At 46.7% G+C, this 17,913-nt stretch overlaps 1 protein-coding gene and 1 long non-coding RNA gene across 2 annotated transcripts; both read left to right on the forward strand.

Moving 5' to 3' along the window:
- The first annotated feature begins 1,128 nt into the window (after positions 1 to 1,128).
- On the forward strand, positions 1,129 to 8,753 carry LOC309343613. The gene is made up of 3 exons (XR_014157355.1): positions 1,129 to 1,706; positions 6,047 to 6,135; positions 8,523 to 8,753. It is a non-coding gene; the product is annotated as an uncharacterized lncRNA (long non-coding RNA).
- LOC309343612 (uncharacterized protein) lies at positions 6,150 to 6,798 on the forward strand. Its single transcript, XM_081865318.1, has 2 exons — positions 6,150 to 6,388; positions 6,437 to 6,798. Exons 1-2 carry the CDS (start codon positions 6,172 to 6,174, stop codon positions 6,547 to 6,549), a joined length of 330 nt encoding a protein of 109 aa, XP_081721444.1. The 5' UTR covers positions 6,150 to 6,171; the 3' UTR covers positions 6,550 to 6,798.
- Positions 8,754 to 17,913: the final 9,160 nt, after the last annotated feature.

Raw genomic sequence — 17,913 nt, forward strand, 5'->3', positions numbered from 1 at the left:
GCCGCCAATAGTGGCCGGGGCAACCTCGTCCGATGGGCATCATCATCATCATCATCATCATCATAGGAAAACAGAACATCTTCAGTATAAATGGGGAACTTATCTTTTGTATCCTTTGTTCATTGTTTACTTCTATAGCACCACGGTAGGTCCAACCCAACCTTACTGCAATAGCAAACATCTTCAGATACCCATTTAAGAGTATTCTTACCTACTACAATGTCTACTATATACAAACCCAAGAAATCTAACCAGGGCAGAGAAGGTGAAATGGCTGCTGTTACTGATGACTCTGTGACATATAACATGGTTCTCTGTGCTTTGGCAGCTAGGAAGATTAGGAAGAAAGAACCGGATGAGCTAGCAGTCAGTTGCAAAGGGGACTCCGAGATCTAATTTGCACATTTTATTTGAGAATTACTTTTTATTCTGTGTAATAAGAAATTTTGGTGGATTTGACTGTGGTTTTACTGCATATGTAGCAACTGCTGTGTGTGTGTTCTTTTCTTTTCTTTTCTTTTCTTTTCTTTTCTTTTCTTTTCTTTTCTTTTCTTTTCTTTTCTTTTCTTTTCTTTTCTTTTCTTTTCTTTTCTTTTCTTTTCCTTTCCTTTCCTTTCCTTTCCTTTCCTTTCCTTTCCTTTCCTTTCCTTTCCTTTCCTTTCCTTTCCTTTCCTTTCCTTTCCTTTCCTTTCCTTTCCTTTCCTTTCCTTTCCTTTCCTTCTTTGGATGTTGCCACTGCCTGTCTTGATAGCTGTCCATTTATTGTTGTTGTTGTTTAGTCGTTTACCCGTGTCCGACTCTTCGTGACCCCCTGGACCAGAGCACGCAAGGCACTTCTGTCTTCCACTGCCTCCCGCAGTTTGGTCGGACTCATGCTGGTAGCTTTGAGAACACTGTCCCATCATCTCGTCCTCGGTCATCCCCTTCTCCTTGTGCCCTCCATCTTTCCCAACATCAGGGTCTTTTCCAGGGAGTCTTCTCTTCTCATGAGGTGGCCAAAGTCTTGGAGCCTCAGCTTCAGGATCTGTCCTTCCAGGGAGCACTCAGGGCTGATTTCCTTAAGAATGGATATGTTTGATCTTCTTGCAGTCCATGGGACTCTCAAGAGTCTCCTCCAGCACCAGCTGTCCATTTACTAAAGATCTTATATGTAGCCGGGTTAAAATAATTGGTCTGAGACAGCAAGCCTTTCAAAGCTTTCTTTGTAAGTGGCCACCCTATCCTGTCAAAAGACTTCTCACCACCAACGGAAGGCAGGAAGGCCCCAATTCCTTCATTCTGTGCCGAATATGTCATACTGGGTACTTTTCAGCTATCCAGCTTGCGTTGGTAATCTGTTAGAAACCTGGCTTTGCCTTACGAATTTATCCACAAAGAATTCCAACCTCTCTGCAAATAGAAATGTTGCAACCTTGCAATCAAGGTCAAAACATTGATAGATGCAATTGTGTTACAGGTAAAATGCAGGTTGCTTGTAGTTGGCACGGTGGCATATTAGGAAATGGAATTTGGCTGTCAACGAGATGTTCTCATAAGTCACCATGCAAAGTATTTCCGGCTCCACCCAGAGAGGGTATATAAACTAGGATGGTTCAGTCCTGGTCCAAAGGAGCTGCCTCTCAGCGCCACCATGAAGTCGGGTGGCCTCTTGCTCCTTGTGGGGTCCTTGGTCCTCTGGACTGCTCTGCTGGCTGCACCGCACACAGGTAAGGAGAGACAGCTGTTGGGATGCAAAGCCAGGGGCCTCATGGGCTGGGACCATCCAGGCAAGGAAACGATGTGGGATTTCTTTTTCTGGTGGAGGAAATCAGGAAATGGTTTTGCAATGAGGAAGAGTAGACATGCAGTTCTGGGACTTGCATGTCAAAGGCAGGTTTCAAATTTGGAATTGGGCAGTGGTTGGGGGGGAATTTTGGGATGGGAAGGAAGAGCAGCCGGAGGGAACCTCAGGGCTCGGAATGAGCTGCTCAGCTTCTGCAGCAGGAAAGTGAATCTACAAGACTGCATAATTCACATTTCCCTAACCATTCTGTGTACTGAAATACCTCTATCCTTCAAAAGTCACACATCTCTGAATTTGGTGACGCATTACCCCAACCCAAAAATTTATAGAATCATAGAAGTGTCGAGTCGGAAAGTACTCAGAAGATTGTCCAGTCCAGTCCTCTGAACATGAATATACAAAGGGCATTATGTTAGGGGAAACTGCTTGCAGAAACGTGTATACAAAATCTGTATCTTACAAGAAATATGCTTGAAATACAGACATTCAGTTTGTGCAGAATTTCTGAAACAAAACTTGCAGACCGATGCAGAAATATGTGTGTGTGTGTGTGTGTGTGTGTGTGTGTGTGAGAGAGAGAGAGAGAGAGAGAGAGAGAGAGAGAGCCAAAGTCAAGACTGAAAAACGAGAAGCTGAATTGGACAGATGCTGAGCATCCGCTCCCTGGGGCTCTGAGGGCAGAAGTGGCTTCACAGAGAAAAATGGGAGCCTGGTTGTTGCATGGAGGCTGAGGGGAGAGGAGCAAAGGGGATCCAGGGGCTGAGGCAGGTCAGAACTGGCACATTCTCCAGGGGCCACAATCTGCAAAGAACTACAGAGCAAATGGACTTGGGCTGGATGGCCACTTGGGATGCAAGCCAGAGATTTTGTGCTGAGCTGCATGATTATGGGGTGGGGGTGAGACCCTCTAGTACAGCGGTTCTCAACCTGTGGGTCCCCAGATGTTGTTGGACTACAACTCCCATCATCCCTGAGCTCTGGCCTTGCTAGCTAGGGGTGATGGGAGTTGTAGTTCAACAACATCTGGGGACCCACAGGTTGAGAAAGGCTGCTCTAGTACAAATCAATACAAGCAGGTGAACATGTGAGATGCAATAAGAGGAACAGTGGAGGGAGTTGGAGAATAAAAGACTGAGAGGTGATAGGAATCCCATTTTCAAATATCTGAAGGAGATTCCGACTAAACATTGGGAAGAACTTTCTGGCGGTAAGAGCTGTTTGACAGTGGAACAGACTGTCTTGGGGAGGTTGTGGACTCTCCTTCATTGGAGGTTTCCAAAGAGAGTTTGGGTGGCCATCTGCCAGGGATTCTTTAGCTGAAATTCTGCAGGGGGCTGGACTAGATGATCCTTGGGGTCCTTTCCAGCTCTAGCATTCTTTGATTCTTTAGCTAGGATTCCTGCATTGCTGGGAGTAGAGGTAGGGGACCTTGAGGACCCATCCAACTCTACGATTCTGCACTTGGCTAGGGAGAGACCTTGATGCCCCCGTCTGGTTCTCTCTCACCCTGTTGCTTCCCATCAGTGAGCAGAACCTGGCAGAGTTTGACCCAGTGGGAGAGATTCTGTTACTCTCTGTGGCTAGACAGGAGGAGGAATGTGGTGGCTGGAGCCCATCCAAGCTAAACAGAAATGGCTGGGGAGCTAATTGCTGCCACAGCTCCTGGGATTGCTTCATGCCCGACGATGCGCGGGGCCAAGATACAGAGAAGGAAGAAGCTTCATGCTCACCTGCCTGGACCTTGGTGTCTGGTGCATCACGAGCCACTCTGCAGCGCGGTCAAGGGGCTCTGGCCACACCAGCCCCATCCCACATGGAGCAACAGCTCCAAAGCTGTACACCTCCCTCGCCTCACACACCTTGTTGTCACAAATGAGAGCCACACCTGTGGCAGAAGGGCAGAGGCTGTTGCCTCCCTCACCTCGCCCAAACTGCTGCATGTCCTGCAGATCAGATCAGAGGTGGAGCTGAAGGTTGGAAGATTTGGGAGGGATGGAAGGAAGTCCTCCTTCACACAGCTCAGAGTTAGACTGTGGAACTCACGCCCACATGAAGCAGGGGTGGGCACCAAGCTAGGTGGCTTTAGAAGAGGACTGGACAAATTCAGGGAGGAGGAGAGGGCTATGGATGGCTGAGGCATTCCCAAAGCAAAGGGAGGATTGAACTCTGATTAATAAGAATACACACAGAGGCTTGAACCAGCAAGACTCTGCGAAGGGGAAGGGTGTGTATAATAATCTCTGCCTCCAGCCCCTGGACCAGGTCCTTTTATTGACAAAAGAGCTTTTCACAGAGTGTTCGTAAGAACCAATCAGATTTCTTCTGAGCATTTCAACAAACCCCATGTGAGGACAAAGTTAAAGTACCAAAACTAATTAAGCGCACATATTTCTGGGGTAAACAAAACAGAACTACAAAGGAGTGCGTCTGGCAACCCCCAGATAAACAAGCAAAATACATGATAAGAAGGGTGGCCAGGAAGACAGCCATCATTGCCACCTTCAGTTGAGATCTGTTTCCAGGCCCTAAGATTAACACCCTGGGATTAACATATCAGAAAGGCTACTTCAAAGAAGCTGCCCACTGTCTTTGATGACCCAGGACGCCTGCCTGCCTGCCTGGCGAAGCAGCTGGGCTGCGTAGGTGACTTGTCAAGCAAGAGAAATGGGCAGTAGAGGAAATGGCCAGAGATGCAGAGGGCTGTGGGATTTGGTCAGAAATTATTGTCAATGAATGAAACCCAGTCAAGACAATGCATTCATCGTGGACACAATTGGCTTGATGCATATTTTATAATTCCTCATGGTAATCCCACCTGACCACACACTCTGGATATTTGCACTCCTACAGATGGCTCCAAGCCAAGATGGCTCCACAGCTGGAGACAGCAATGCTTCTCCAGTGGCTGGAAACCGCAGGAGGAAAGAGCCGCTCTGATGCTTGGATCCTGCTTGGGGGTTGGCCACTGTGAGAAGAGGATGCTGGTGAGATGGGCCACGGGCCTGATCCAGCAGGCTCTTCTTAGGTTCCTTGGACTGGTCTCTGAACTCAGCAGTGGGCTGCATGAAGGTCAACAAAGTGACCCTGAATCCTGGCAAGACGGAGGTGCTGGGAGGGGGGTGCAGTTGGTCAGCTGCCCGCTTCGGATGGGGTTGTATTCCCCTAGAAGAACAGGCTCCATGTTTCATCAAATCCATCTCTAGAGGCGCAGGTGACCTCAGTGGCCAGGAGTGCCTTTCCCCAGCTTTGGCCATTTCTGGACCAGGAGAACCTGACCACTATGGTCTGTGTACTGGTAATCTCCAGGTTGGATTATTGAAGGAGTGTCTTCAAGCCCATCATCCAACCCAGACTGAGGTCCATCTCCAAGGGCCTTCTGGTGGGAAGTGAAGTTGCAGGGAACCAGGGAGAGGGCCTTCTTGGTGGTGGCAACCTCCCTGTGGAACACCCTCCCATCAGATAAACAACTACATGAAATAAACAACTGCATGACTTTCTGAAGATATCTCAAGGCAGCCCTGTATTGGGAAATTTTTAATGCTTGATGTCTCACTGTGTTTCTGGTATGCTGGAAGCTGCCGAGAGTGGCTGAGGCAACCCAGTCAGATGGGTGGGGTATGTAAATAATAATAATAATAATAATAATAATAATAATAATAATAATTTGGTCTATGTGGGGCTGCCCCTGAAGTTGGTGCACCAGCTCCAGCTAGTGCAAAATGGGGCATCTTGGCTGCTCACGTTTTACCCATCTCTCCTTGGCTCTTGTCTGTGAAAGATGTGTTTGCACCTGGGCAACAGCTCAGCCCCTCCCAAGAAGGAGGGCACCCCGCATTTCCCATGCCCAAACTTCTCTGACACAAGTACACATTATGAGGATGTCAGGTGTTATGTACCGAGTTGAATAGGATCCAAAATGTAGCAGTCTGATTGGTCCTAGAACAATAGGACCCAGAATGCAGCAGTCTGGTTGGTCCACAGGAGCCACCCAATCCAGCTCCAGGTGGAAGTGAATCCGCAACCTGATTGGCCTACAGGATAATCCCAGAATTAGCCAATCACGAGGGGCCCATTGTGTAGATACTATATATAAAGCAGACATTCTGGGGGAACTTCCATTCCTTCTCACCACTATGAGCTGAATAAAGAGCACGAAATCCACTCTCGACTCCGAGTCTATTTCATCAGGGGACTGGGAACAGCCGCTGTGGGAGCTGAGAGGCGGTTAACTAACGGCATGCCCTTCATATTTTCTGTCTTCAGAGACACCAGGAAGGGCATCTCCTGCCCCTCGCTGCGCCCAGACGGAAGCCACACCCGAGTGCAAAGAAGCCTCCGGGAAGAATGCCGAGGTGAGAAAGGATGAGGAGCTGCAAGACGCTGGCCTGATGAAACCCGTCTCTGATGAAAAGTCAGCGAGTGGAGAAACCACTGGGAAGCCACTGTCCGAAGCGGGACGTGTCGGCAATGATGGGCCGGCTGCCTCTGGGGGGCAGCCAGGAAATGGAGAAGGGGCCGGGGCTGGCGTTGAACTGGGCAGACTCCCCAGTGGGGAAACGCCAGCAAAGCTTGCAAGGCTACCCCGCCTTGAGGAACTGGACGACCGTGACGACGATGACAAGGATGACGAAGATGACGACGATGACGATGAAGACGATGATGATGACGATGACGATGACGACGATGATGACGACGACGATGACGATGACGATGACGACGACGGCGATGACGATGATGATGATGACGATGGTGGTGATGGTGATTGACCCCGGCCTACATCCTTGGGGTCCCTGGCCAGCCTGAAGGAAGCAGCGCAGGCAGAGCGCCTTGCCCCAGCCTGTGAGAAAGGGAAAGATAGAGCTCATCAAAGTAGCGCATGAGCAGAGTTCTTGCCACGTGACAAACTGCAGAGAGGGAACTTGCTCCGTCCCTGGGTCACATGCTGGGGCATCTTTCTTGCTGCATCACAGACCTTGGCCTCTCTGGAAGAGGACAGATAGATAAATGATAGATAGATAGACAGACAGACAGACAGACAGACAGACAGACAGACAGACGGACAGATAGCTAAGAGGAGCAGACGCGAGGCCTAGCTAGCCCAGCCTCCTGTTCCCATAGATTGGACCCCCACAGATGCCCTCATGGGAAACCCCACAGCCAGCCAGGCAGGGAGGGGTCCCCTTCTAGTGCTGCGCCTCTGCAACTGGTTGTTGTTTAGTCATTTAGTCGTGTCCGCCTCTTTGTGACCCCCTGGACCAGAGCATGCCAGGCACTCCTGTCTTCCACTGCCTCCTGCAGTTTGGTCAGACTCATGCTGGTAGCCTTGAGAACACTGTCCCACCATCTTGTCCTCTGTCGTCCCCTTCTCCTTGCACCCCCCATCTTCCCCAACATCAGGGTCTTTTCCAGGGAGTCTTCTCTTCTCATGAGGTGGCCAAAGTCTTGGAGCTCTGATCCTGGCCTGTAGGCAGTAGAGATTCTTCAGTTTCTCCGCTCAGCAGAAAAGGCCCACAGCCTCATCCCTTGGGAAACTCTCTGCTCACATTCATTTCAGTAGGGATTCTGCTGGAGAAGTTCAGCCGTGGTTCCTGTGTTGCAAGTGGGTGGGGCTGGACTAGTTGACCCCCGGGGTCCCCTCCAACCGTGCAATTCTATGAACTTCCCGGGGGGGGGGGTGTTCCAGGGTTTGTTCCAAACCTTGCTTCATGCTGGAGGTCCCACAGAGCTGCCTCTGGAAATCCAAAGGGACACCCTCCCACCCGCTGGGGGTGCAGGACTCAGGGGCTCCCTGTGTGGGTATTATGAACCAGCAAGCCTCGTTGGCATGTTGTGCAGCACATGGCCACCAGAGGGCAGCACTGGCAGGCCTTTTGCAAAACTCAGAAGCAAACATTCCAGCTGTTCTTAAAACGACTCCTGTTTGCATCGCAAATACCAGCTCCCTTGCTTTGGTGCTGCAAAGGTTGATCTAATCCACCTTCCCGAAGGCCTCGACTGTCTTCCTTTTCAGATGATGATAAGCTGGATGAAGAGGATTTTGGCCCTTCAAAATTCCTGCCAACTGAGTTTTGAGATTCAGTAAAATTACACATACCTTTACAAAACACCTGTTTGGCACAATATAATCATGGAATTGTACAGCTGGAAGGGGCCTCCAGGGGCCATTCATCCAACCCCCTGCAAGGCAGGAAATACCGCTCAAGAAACCCTGACTGCTGGTCATCCAACCTCTGCCTAAAAACCAACCAATGAAGCATAGAAGCAAAGCTCTGTGGGGATGGAAGGGACCCCACAATTAATTATGTTTATATTCGCTTGTTTGATGTAAGCTAATTGTCTTGCTTTGATGGTGCCTTATCTAGGGGCTTGAGATACTGGGCCCAGTATCAGCAATGTTTGGTATATACTGCAGATACTTTCCCTCTCTCTCTAATTTTCTGTTTAATACTCATTTAAATGAGTTTACTCATTTAAACATCCTTGAAATATCAATAATTTTCCTTCCTCTCCTTCCATGGTTCATTTTGCGTATCCTAAATCCCTGCATATTTTACAAAAACTAAAGCGTTCAGTATTCCCTTATTACATCCATCAAAACTTATTTACACTGTTGAATTTATCTTAATGCTGCCAACGTTTTCAAGTGCACACAATTTCCACCCATGTATTAAATAAACGTTTTCCAGTCTTCTCTAAACGTATGTTCTTCATGTTCTCTTATTCTACAGTATAAGTTAAGTCTGCAAGCTGCACGTTGTTTGGGTATTTGTCATGTGCAAACTCTTGGTCAGGTGGCGAACAAATGCTGCTCTGTTCTGTGAAGAATGTTTGCAAGTTTGCATGGGCGCAGATAAGCCGTCTCCTTGCTGTGGAGGTCGACCCAGGTCTGTAAAGAACTGGCAGGCTGGCTTGCTAGAAGTCTATACCTTTCTTCAATAAATCATTAGAAAAGATCAATCTGATGTCTTCAGCATCCTTCTTTTGGAATCCTGTATGCCATGGCTCTTAAGACCCCAATTCTGGCTCTGTGGGGCATGTTATAGGAATTTTGAGGTCATATTATATATATATATATATATATATATATATATATATATATATATATATATATAATAAATGTACAAGGCAAACACATACACAAGTATACAAACCACATGTCTGAAATAGTACAGGAGAACAATCCTGAAGCCATTTTGACTCTCCCAAATTGACCTCAAATATTTCTCTGCAAGGAGGAAGGAAATGGGGAAAGCTTTCTAATTGTCTTTGGACTGTAGGGGCTGCTTACACCTCCCTGTAAATACCGTCTGGCAAGTATCTGTTCAGCTAAGCACACTATCAATATGCGCAAGAGATTCAGGAACTAAGTATTTACCATCTCCAAGGAATGGCCAGGCTACCCAGACAAGGCAATCAGATAAGGCAGGATCAGGTCTCCTGGCAGACAGGAGAGAAGCAACACACTCGAATTTCTGCTGGGGACCACCTCTTTCTGTGATGTATGTATGATGTTCTGGGGGGTGGTCTTGAGCTACAGGGTGGGTAATTTCAAAAGTCTATATAAGCGCTTGTGCACCAATGTTCTGGGCTCCTCTCCCTTCTCCCTGCGTGAGGGGAATGGGGGACCCCGTTGCAACAGTTCAATAAAGATCAGGCTTACTAGCTACTTTGCTTCTCAATATTCTCTGGCTTCTGTTATTTTCTCCTACTGATAGAGAACCTACAAAAGGGCTCTTGGGGATTCAAACCACCAACCTTCTGATCGGCAAGTCCTAGGCCCTGTGGTTTAACCCACAAATCATAAAAAAACCACAACAACTTCAATCCTAAAAAAAGTTCAACAACTCTGGGGTAAAATCATAAAAAAGCCCAACAAGTTAAATCCTAAAAAAAGTCAACAACTTTGGTTGGCCCTCACGGCCCTTCACTTCATCAGATCTGGCCTGTCAGGGGTGCCTCAGGGCTCCATCCTCTCCCCCAGTTCCCTGCAGATTTATTTCTGATGCATCAGGAGTTGTTCTGCCTTCTCACCTCTTCTGCTCTTCTCTCTGTTTTCTGCGTGATTGCGATGATGTCAGCTGAAAACCTCCTGCAAAGCACTCACTTGTAATAGCCGTGCATAATAGCTGTTATATAATGTTTCTATTGTCTGCATCCAGATAACATACATTGATAATGCAATACGGGAGCAAAGAGGACATCTGTCACTCTGAGCTGCGGATCATCAGTAAAGATTGTGTAGGCGGCAAATCCTTATAATTGGGGATCTTTTGAAAGCCACTCTCTGTCAGACTACGGCTCCAGCGTCTGAAATGTTGCAACCGTAGAATAGAGTTGTCGTAACTCCGTACGATGGCTGTGGACTGCCTTGCGAGGTTGCTGCAAGTTACTCATTCTCAACCCACCCTCCCAGCAGAACCTGCAGGGTGAAGATGAGAACACTGGACTGCACTGCAAGGTTGTCCTAAGCGACTCCCTGTCTCAGCTTCCTTCTGCAGCAAAGCTGAATGCTATCTTTGCCTCTCCCCATTGCAAGATGGAGGCAGGAATAGTGGACCATTTGTTTATTTAGCCTCCCCTCCCCAAAGTCATAAAAAAACTGGAGAGCAAATTTATGCTGCTGTTCTCATGCGCTGCCCCACATTTCCCCCAGTGGTTGCCTGGGCTTATAACGGGGGAGGCTACCTCTTAGTTATCCTGATCCCAGGCTACAGAGAGCGCTGTGGAGCAGGACCCACCTGCAATTCAGCCCTGCAGCTTATTGGCAGCCGGCGGGATTCTTTCAGCAGCGCAGTCACAGGATTCCTCCATGAGCAATTGAGTTGGCGTGTGCATGCGTGCACACAAACACACACACAAACAGACAGACAGACACAAAGACACACATACTGTTTATATATAATTGTTATTAAGTTTTCTGTTTTACAATTTTAAATACTTGTTTAAACATCCTAACAATATCAATGACTTCCCTTCCTCTCTTTCCATGGTTCATTTTGCGTATCCTAAATCCCTGCATATTTTACATAAACCAAACCATTATTCCATCCATCAAAACTTGTTTACACTGTTGAATTTATCTTAATGCTGCCAACGTTTTCAAGTGCACACCGTATTTAGAAGGCGATTGGACTGGATCCGGCCCCTGGGCCTAAGGTTGCCTACCCATGGGTTACGGCCACGTGTTATATGCAGGGCTGCCTCTGAAGACGGTTCAGAAGCTTCAGGTGGTGCAGAATTTGGAAGCTGGAATTCTGGTGCTGGAGGAGATTCTTGAGAGTCCCATGGACTGCAAGAAGATCAAACGCATCCACTCTTAAGGATATCAGCCCTGAGTGCTCACTGGAAGGACAGATCCTGAAGCTGAGGCTCCAAGACTTTGGCCACCTCATGAGAAGAGAGGGCACAAGGAGAAGGGGATGACAGAGGACGAGATGGTTCGACAGTGTTCTCTAAGCTACCAGCATGAGTTTGACCAAACTGCGGGAGGCAGTGGAAGACAGGAGGGCCTGGCGTGCTCTGGTCCAGGGGGGTCACGAAGAGTTGGATACGACTAAACGACTCAACAACAACAATTTTATGCATTTTGTGTTTTTATATTGTAAACTGCCCTTTGATCCTCAAATAGAAGGAGGAGGAGTTTTGGTTCTCATTTTCCCCATCTTCAGTTCTCCACATTTCCTACAGCACTCTGAGAAATAAATCCTCATAACCAGCATTTCAGTGCAAATTTCTCCTCATATACAAATGGGCATGCTGTTTAGCCTAATGTGCATCCCCCCAACTTAATGTATTTTTGCATGTTATAGGGGTTGTTGTTTGTTACTAAATTATGTTTTCTTGTGATTTTATATTGTAAATTGCCTTGTGATCCTCGAATGAAGGGCAGTAAAGAAAATTTAATAATAATGATGACAAAAATAATGACAACGATGACGACAACAACAACAACAGCAATGCTTTTCAACGCACACTTTATCCTGACATTTGCATATTTGTATACATGACTTGGCTGGAAAACTGCATTGCAAAATTCGGAGAAGTGAGTATTTCAAAGGACGGCTGTGTTTCAGCTCTTGCATTGCTTTGGAAAGTGTGGCTTTGGTAGGTTTCGGGTGAAAAAGAAAGAGAGAAGCAAATGAAAACCAGAGTGTGGTCAGAGCTGACTATGGGCTGTGGGTGGTGCTTTCTTGAAAGTTTCAGGGAAGCACGGATGAGTCGCCCCGGGAGGGGGGGGGGCCTTCCTCTGCCTCAGCCTCTGTGCCTTGCGAGCAGCTTCTTAATTTGGGAGGCCAAGGAAGGAACAAGGAAATCAGCTGGCCTGGGCTTGCCAGTGTTAGCCAACAGGGAAGCCTGGCTCTGCAAAAAGCTTTGGGAACTGATGAGGAGCTCAGTCGACAAAGGAAGAAAGGGAAGGGAGGAAGGAGACCAAGGATGAGCACAGATGAGTAGCCTGCAGCTGGCAGGATCATGTCAGGGAAGCAAAAGGGTCAGAGAGGGCATGGAGCAGGGGGCGGCAAGGCTTATTGAAATATACTCGGAGTCGAGAGTGGATTTCGTGCTCTTTATTCAGCTCCTAGTGGTGAGGGGGAATGGAAGTTCCCCCAGAATGTCTGCTTTATATACATTATTTACACAATGGGCCCCACGTGATTGGCTAATTCCGGGATTCTCCTGTAGGCCAATCAGGTTGCGGATTCACTTCCACCTGGAGCTGGATTGGGTGGCTCCTGTGGACCAATCAGACTGCTTCATTCTGAATCCTATTGTTCTAGGACCAATCAGACTGCTGCATTCTGGATCCTATTGTTCTAGGACCAATCAGGCTGCTGCATTCTGAATCCTCTTGTTCTAGGACCAATCAGGCTGCTGCATTCTGAATCCTATTGTTCTAGGACCAATCAGGCTGCTGCATTCTGGACCCTATTGTTCTAGGACCAATCAGGCTGCTGCATTCTGGATCCTATTGTTCTAGGACCAATCAGGCTGCTGCATTCTGAATCCTCTTGTTCTAGGACCAATCAGGCTGCTGCATTCTGGATCCTATTGTTCTAGGACCAATCAGGCTGCTGCATTCTGAATCCTATTGTTCTAGGACCAATCAGGCTGCTGCATTCTGGATCCTATTGTTCTAGGACCAATCAGGCTGCTGCATTCTGAATCCTCTTGTTCTAGGACCAATCAGGCTGCTGCATTCTGAATCCTCTTGTTCTAGGACCAATCAGGCTGCTGCATTCTGGACCCTATTGTTCTAGGACCAATCAGGCTGCTGCATTCTGAATCCTCTTGTTCTAGGACCAATCAGGCTGCTGCATTCTGAATCCTCTTGTTCTAGGACCAATCAGGCTGCTGCATTCTGAATCCTCTTGTTCTAGGACCAATCAGGCTGCTGCATTCTGAATCCTCTTGTTCTAGGACCAATCAGACTGCTGCATTCTGAATCCTCTTGTTCTAGGATCAATCAGGCTGCTGCATTCTGGACCCTATTGTTCTAGGACCAATCAGGCTGCTGCATTCTGAATCCTCTTGTTCTAGGACCAATCAGGCTGCTGCATTCTGAATCCTCTTGTTCTAGGACCAATCAGACTGCTGCATTCTGGACCCTATTGTTCTAGGACCAATCAGGCTGCTGCATTCTGAATCCTCTTGTTCTAGGACCAATCAGGCTGCTGCATTCTGAATCCTCTTGTTCTAGGACCAATCAGACTGCTGCATTCTGAATCCTCTTGTTCTAGACCCAATCAGACTGCTGCATTCTGAATCCTCTTGTTCTAGGCCCAATCAGACTGCTGCATTTTGGATCCTATTCAACTCAGTACATAACACCTACCTTGCCTGGGCCAGTTCACTGCTGCGGAGCCCCCTCCATGGGCTGGATCGCAGGCGTGTGTAAGAGCGCCCGCCTGTGATTTCTGGCTTCTGTGTCTGCACAGATGCAATTTCCGGCACCGCGAAAGCGAGTCCCTGTGCTGTGCTGCACCGGTTTAGCACAGGGTCCGGGGACTCGCCAAGCGGGCGGCTGGGTTCGGGGGCGGCTCATGAGCTGGTTAAATGATGCCCGTGGACCAGTTGTGGCCCATGGGCCTTAAGTTGCTGACCCCTGGCATGGAGGCTGGCAAGGCAGAGGATGAGGAGGGGGTTGGGGGTGGAATGGTCCCAGGTGGGGCAGCTCAGCTCCTCAAGGGAGAAGTGGATGCAGAAGATTTGCATAAGAAGCATGACTGCTTGGTCTTCTTTACTATTATTAATCCTGATATTTCCTGTAGTTCTTCCTTTTCTTGCTTGGTCATATTTTTGACTATCATGTTGGTTTTATTCTTGTTTAACTTGAAGCCGGCTAATTCTAATATTCTTTCAGTTATCTGTAGTATGCTTTCTTTGGGGTTTTTAACAGTCAGAATCAGGTCATCCGCAAATGCTTTGATCTTATATTCCCTTTTCCCTAATGAGATACCAAGTATTTAGGAATTTGGCTGACCAATAATAATAGTAATCTATTCAAAGATAATTACTGTACATAAAAACGTGTTGGCAGAATGGCAGGTGGCTAAAATGAACGTGTTGCCGAAACTGATGTATCTATTCCAAATGATACCGACAACTGGAGGAATGGGAAGTCTTAGATTATGGCAAAAAGAGATATCCAAATTCATATTGCAGTATAAAAATAATTATTCATAAAGGAAACAGTTTATAAGTAAATAAGGAAGCCAGATACAGGATAAAGGAAGTATTTTATTTCATTGTTTGTATTGTTGTACGTTATGCTCACTGTATGTTATGGTCACATTTAATGAGGGTGGGTTGTGTATTGGGGGTGGGGTGGGGGGTTTATGTTATGTTGTAAATAAAATTCCAATAAAAATTATTTAAATTAAGAAGTATGACTGCAATTCATGCTGAATAAGGAATGGGTCCTGTGGATCAAACCTAACAGTGGAAAAATGAAATTACTGGTTAAGAATACAGTGGTACCTCGGGTTACATACGCTTCAGGTTACAGACTCCGCTAACCCAGAAATAGTGCTTCAGGTTAAGAACTTTGCTTCAGGATGAGAACAGAAATCGTGCTCCGGCAGTGCAGCAGCAGCAGGAGGCCCCATTAGCTAAAGTGGTGCTTCAGGTTAAGAACAGTTTCAGGTTAAGTACAGACTTCTGGAACGAATTAAGTACTTAACCCAAGGTACCACTGTATGGGAATCCAAGAAAGAGAGGAACTAGAAAGCTAGGAGAATGAATGGGGACACATTTCCGCTGTCTTTCTTTCCAGGTGGTTGGAACCTTTGTTAACGGAGAAATCGGAGATATCCCTTGGACAAAAAATAAGGACCCCGGCCAGGAATACCAGAGCAAAACAGCAGCCGGTCGGCTTAGTCTTTATTGAAGACTGTCGCGACAGGACTCCCACCTGCCACCAGGTGGAACAAAATGGAAGCCCAGAACAAAAGAAGACCCCAACTTTTATTAGTTACTAATCCCCCCAAGCTACACCCCTAGAACTACATCACAACTACATCATGACTACATCACTGACACATCACAAAAAGGAGGGATTGAGGGAGGGAGGAGTTGTGGTGGTAACCTGAATGTCCTGTCACCTGGCTGGTTCCCCCTTTCCCCCTCCACATGAGTTATTTCCAGAGGGCAAAGGGAAGCTGGCAGTTTCCTGCCCCCAGAGGGAAGAGCTGATCATTGTCCTTTGTTCCAGTCTGTGCTGAATCCGCTCCCATATGCAAGTTCTTTGTGACCTTGATGGTCTTCTGTCTAGGACCATTAGGGTTGGTGTAGCAACTGGGCAGGGCTCCTGTGGATGTGCTGGTATGCTCAAGGGATTATGGCTGCCCTGTATCAAACCTGCCCCATTTTGTAGTCCTTCCTTCATGGAGTAAAATAAAAGTGGAACAGTGCAAATCCGATGTATGGTTGATTTTCTATGAATTTATAACAGAAGCGTAGTGTATGTAGTGTGTGAGTGTGAGTGTGTGTGTAGTTTGTACAAACTGAATGATTGGGGGGGGGGGGGTTCCTGCGACAACTGTACTCTGGGCATTCATCAGCCATTCCTCACACGGGTTTTCAGAGCTTTGTGCGAGGCCTGCCACTCCTCAAGACTTTTGTCAGTGGTGACTTAAGAAAAAGGGATGCCGGGAATCCTTATCAATTTTGCAGATGACACCGAACTTGGAGGGACCTCAGGAGACTGGAAAAATATTCAAAATGATTTTCGTCGAATGGAATACGAAGCAAAGAAACCCTCGCAAAATGAAATTCAACACAGAAAATGCAAATTTCCACGCGTAGGCATAAATAGATAAACAATTTGTAGGAGGAAGATTCCTGAATTGTCAGAAGTAAATGCGGAAAGTATCTCAGGATTGTCATCAACCATAAACTGAGCGTGAGTCAGCTCTGTGATGCAGCTGCAGGAAAGGCTAACATGATTTTATGCTGCAGAACCAGATTTTCCAAGTCATAAAAATAATAGTTCCACTTTATTCTAAACCAGGCAGATGTCATTTGCACTTGAAGTTGGATACAGACAAATTGGAAAGGGCTGAGAAAGAAAGCAAGTTCATTTATTTGTTTATTACTCCTCCTCCTCCTCCTAATTTTATTATTTATTCCCTGCCCATCTGGCTGAGTTTCTCTGGCTACTCTGGGCAGCTTCCAGAATATATATATATATATATATATATATATATATATATATATATAATGTCAAACATTAAAAACGTCTCGATATTATTATTAAAATTTGTACAGAGGTACCTCGGGTTACATTTGCTTCAGGTTACATATGCCTCAGGTTACAGACTCCGCTAACCCAGAAATAGTACCTCGGGTTAAGAATTTTGCTTCAGGATAAGAACAGAAATTGTGCAGCAGTGGCGCAGCGGCAGTGGGAGGCCCCACTAGCTTAAGAGGTGCTTCAGGTTAAGAACAGTTTCAGGTTAAGAACGGACCTCCGGAATGAATTAAGTACTTAACCCAAGGTACCACTGTATACCGCTCTTCATCCGGAGGACTCAGGGTGGTTCACAGCATAAAAATACAAGATAAGAACTCAAAATGCATAATAAAAACAAGAACAAGAACAAAACAAACCAGTAAACCTCCCCCTTTCAGCAGAAGTGTACAGAAGTGTGAATAAGAACTAATTCACACAAAACATATGGACACCATTTGACGCAACAAATGGGCACAGCAAAAGACAAGAAGATAAAAGGCAGATTTAAAGCCCTAAAACTAAGGTCAAAGGTAAGCAAGGTCAAAGGGAAGGAGCTAGACAAAGAATCTGAAATATACTTGGAGTCGAGAGTGGATTTCATGCTCTTTATTCAGCTCATAGAGGTGAGGAGGAATGGAAGTTCCCCCAGAATGTCTGCTTTATATACATTATTTACACAATGGGCCCCACGTGATTGGCTAATTCCGGGATTCTCCTGTAGGCCAATCAGGTTGCGGATTCACTTCCACCTGGAGCTGGATTGGGTGGCTCCTGTGGACCAATCAGACTGCTGCATTCTGAATCCTATTGTTCTAGGACCAATCAGACTGCTGCATTCTGAATCCTATTGCTCTAGGACCAACCAGACTTCTGCATTCTGGATCATATTGTTCTAGCACCAATCAGACTGCTGCATTCTGGATCCTATTGCTCTAGGACCAATCAGACTGCTGCATTTTGGATCCTATTGTTCTAGGACCAATCAGACTGCTGCATTCTGAATCCTATTGTTCTAGGACCAATCAGGCTGCTGCATTCTGAATCCTATTGCTCTAGGACCAATCAGACTGCTGCATTCTGAATCCTATTGTTCTAGGACCAATCAGGCTGCTGCATTCTGAATCCTATTGTTCTAGGACCAATCAGACTGCTGCATTCTGGATCCTATTGTTCTAGGACCAATCAGACTGCTGCATTCCGGATCCTATTGCTCTAGGACCAATCAGACTGCTGCATTTTGGATCCTATTGTTCTAGGACCAACCAGACTGCATCATTCTGAATGCTATTGTTCTAGGACCAATCAGACTGCTGCATTTTGGTTCCTATTGTTCTAGGACCAACCAGACACCTGCATTCTGGATGCTATTGTTCTAGGAAACAATAGGTTCCTATTCAGCTCA

Source organism: Podarcis erhardii (genome assembly GCF_964252035.2).
Source record: "Podarcis erhardii genome assembly, chromosome: 6".
Taxonomy (NCBI): Eukaryota; Metazoa; Chordata; class Lepidosauria; order Squamata; family Lacertidae; genus Podarcis; species Podarcis erhardii.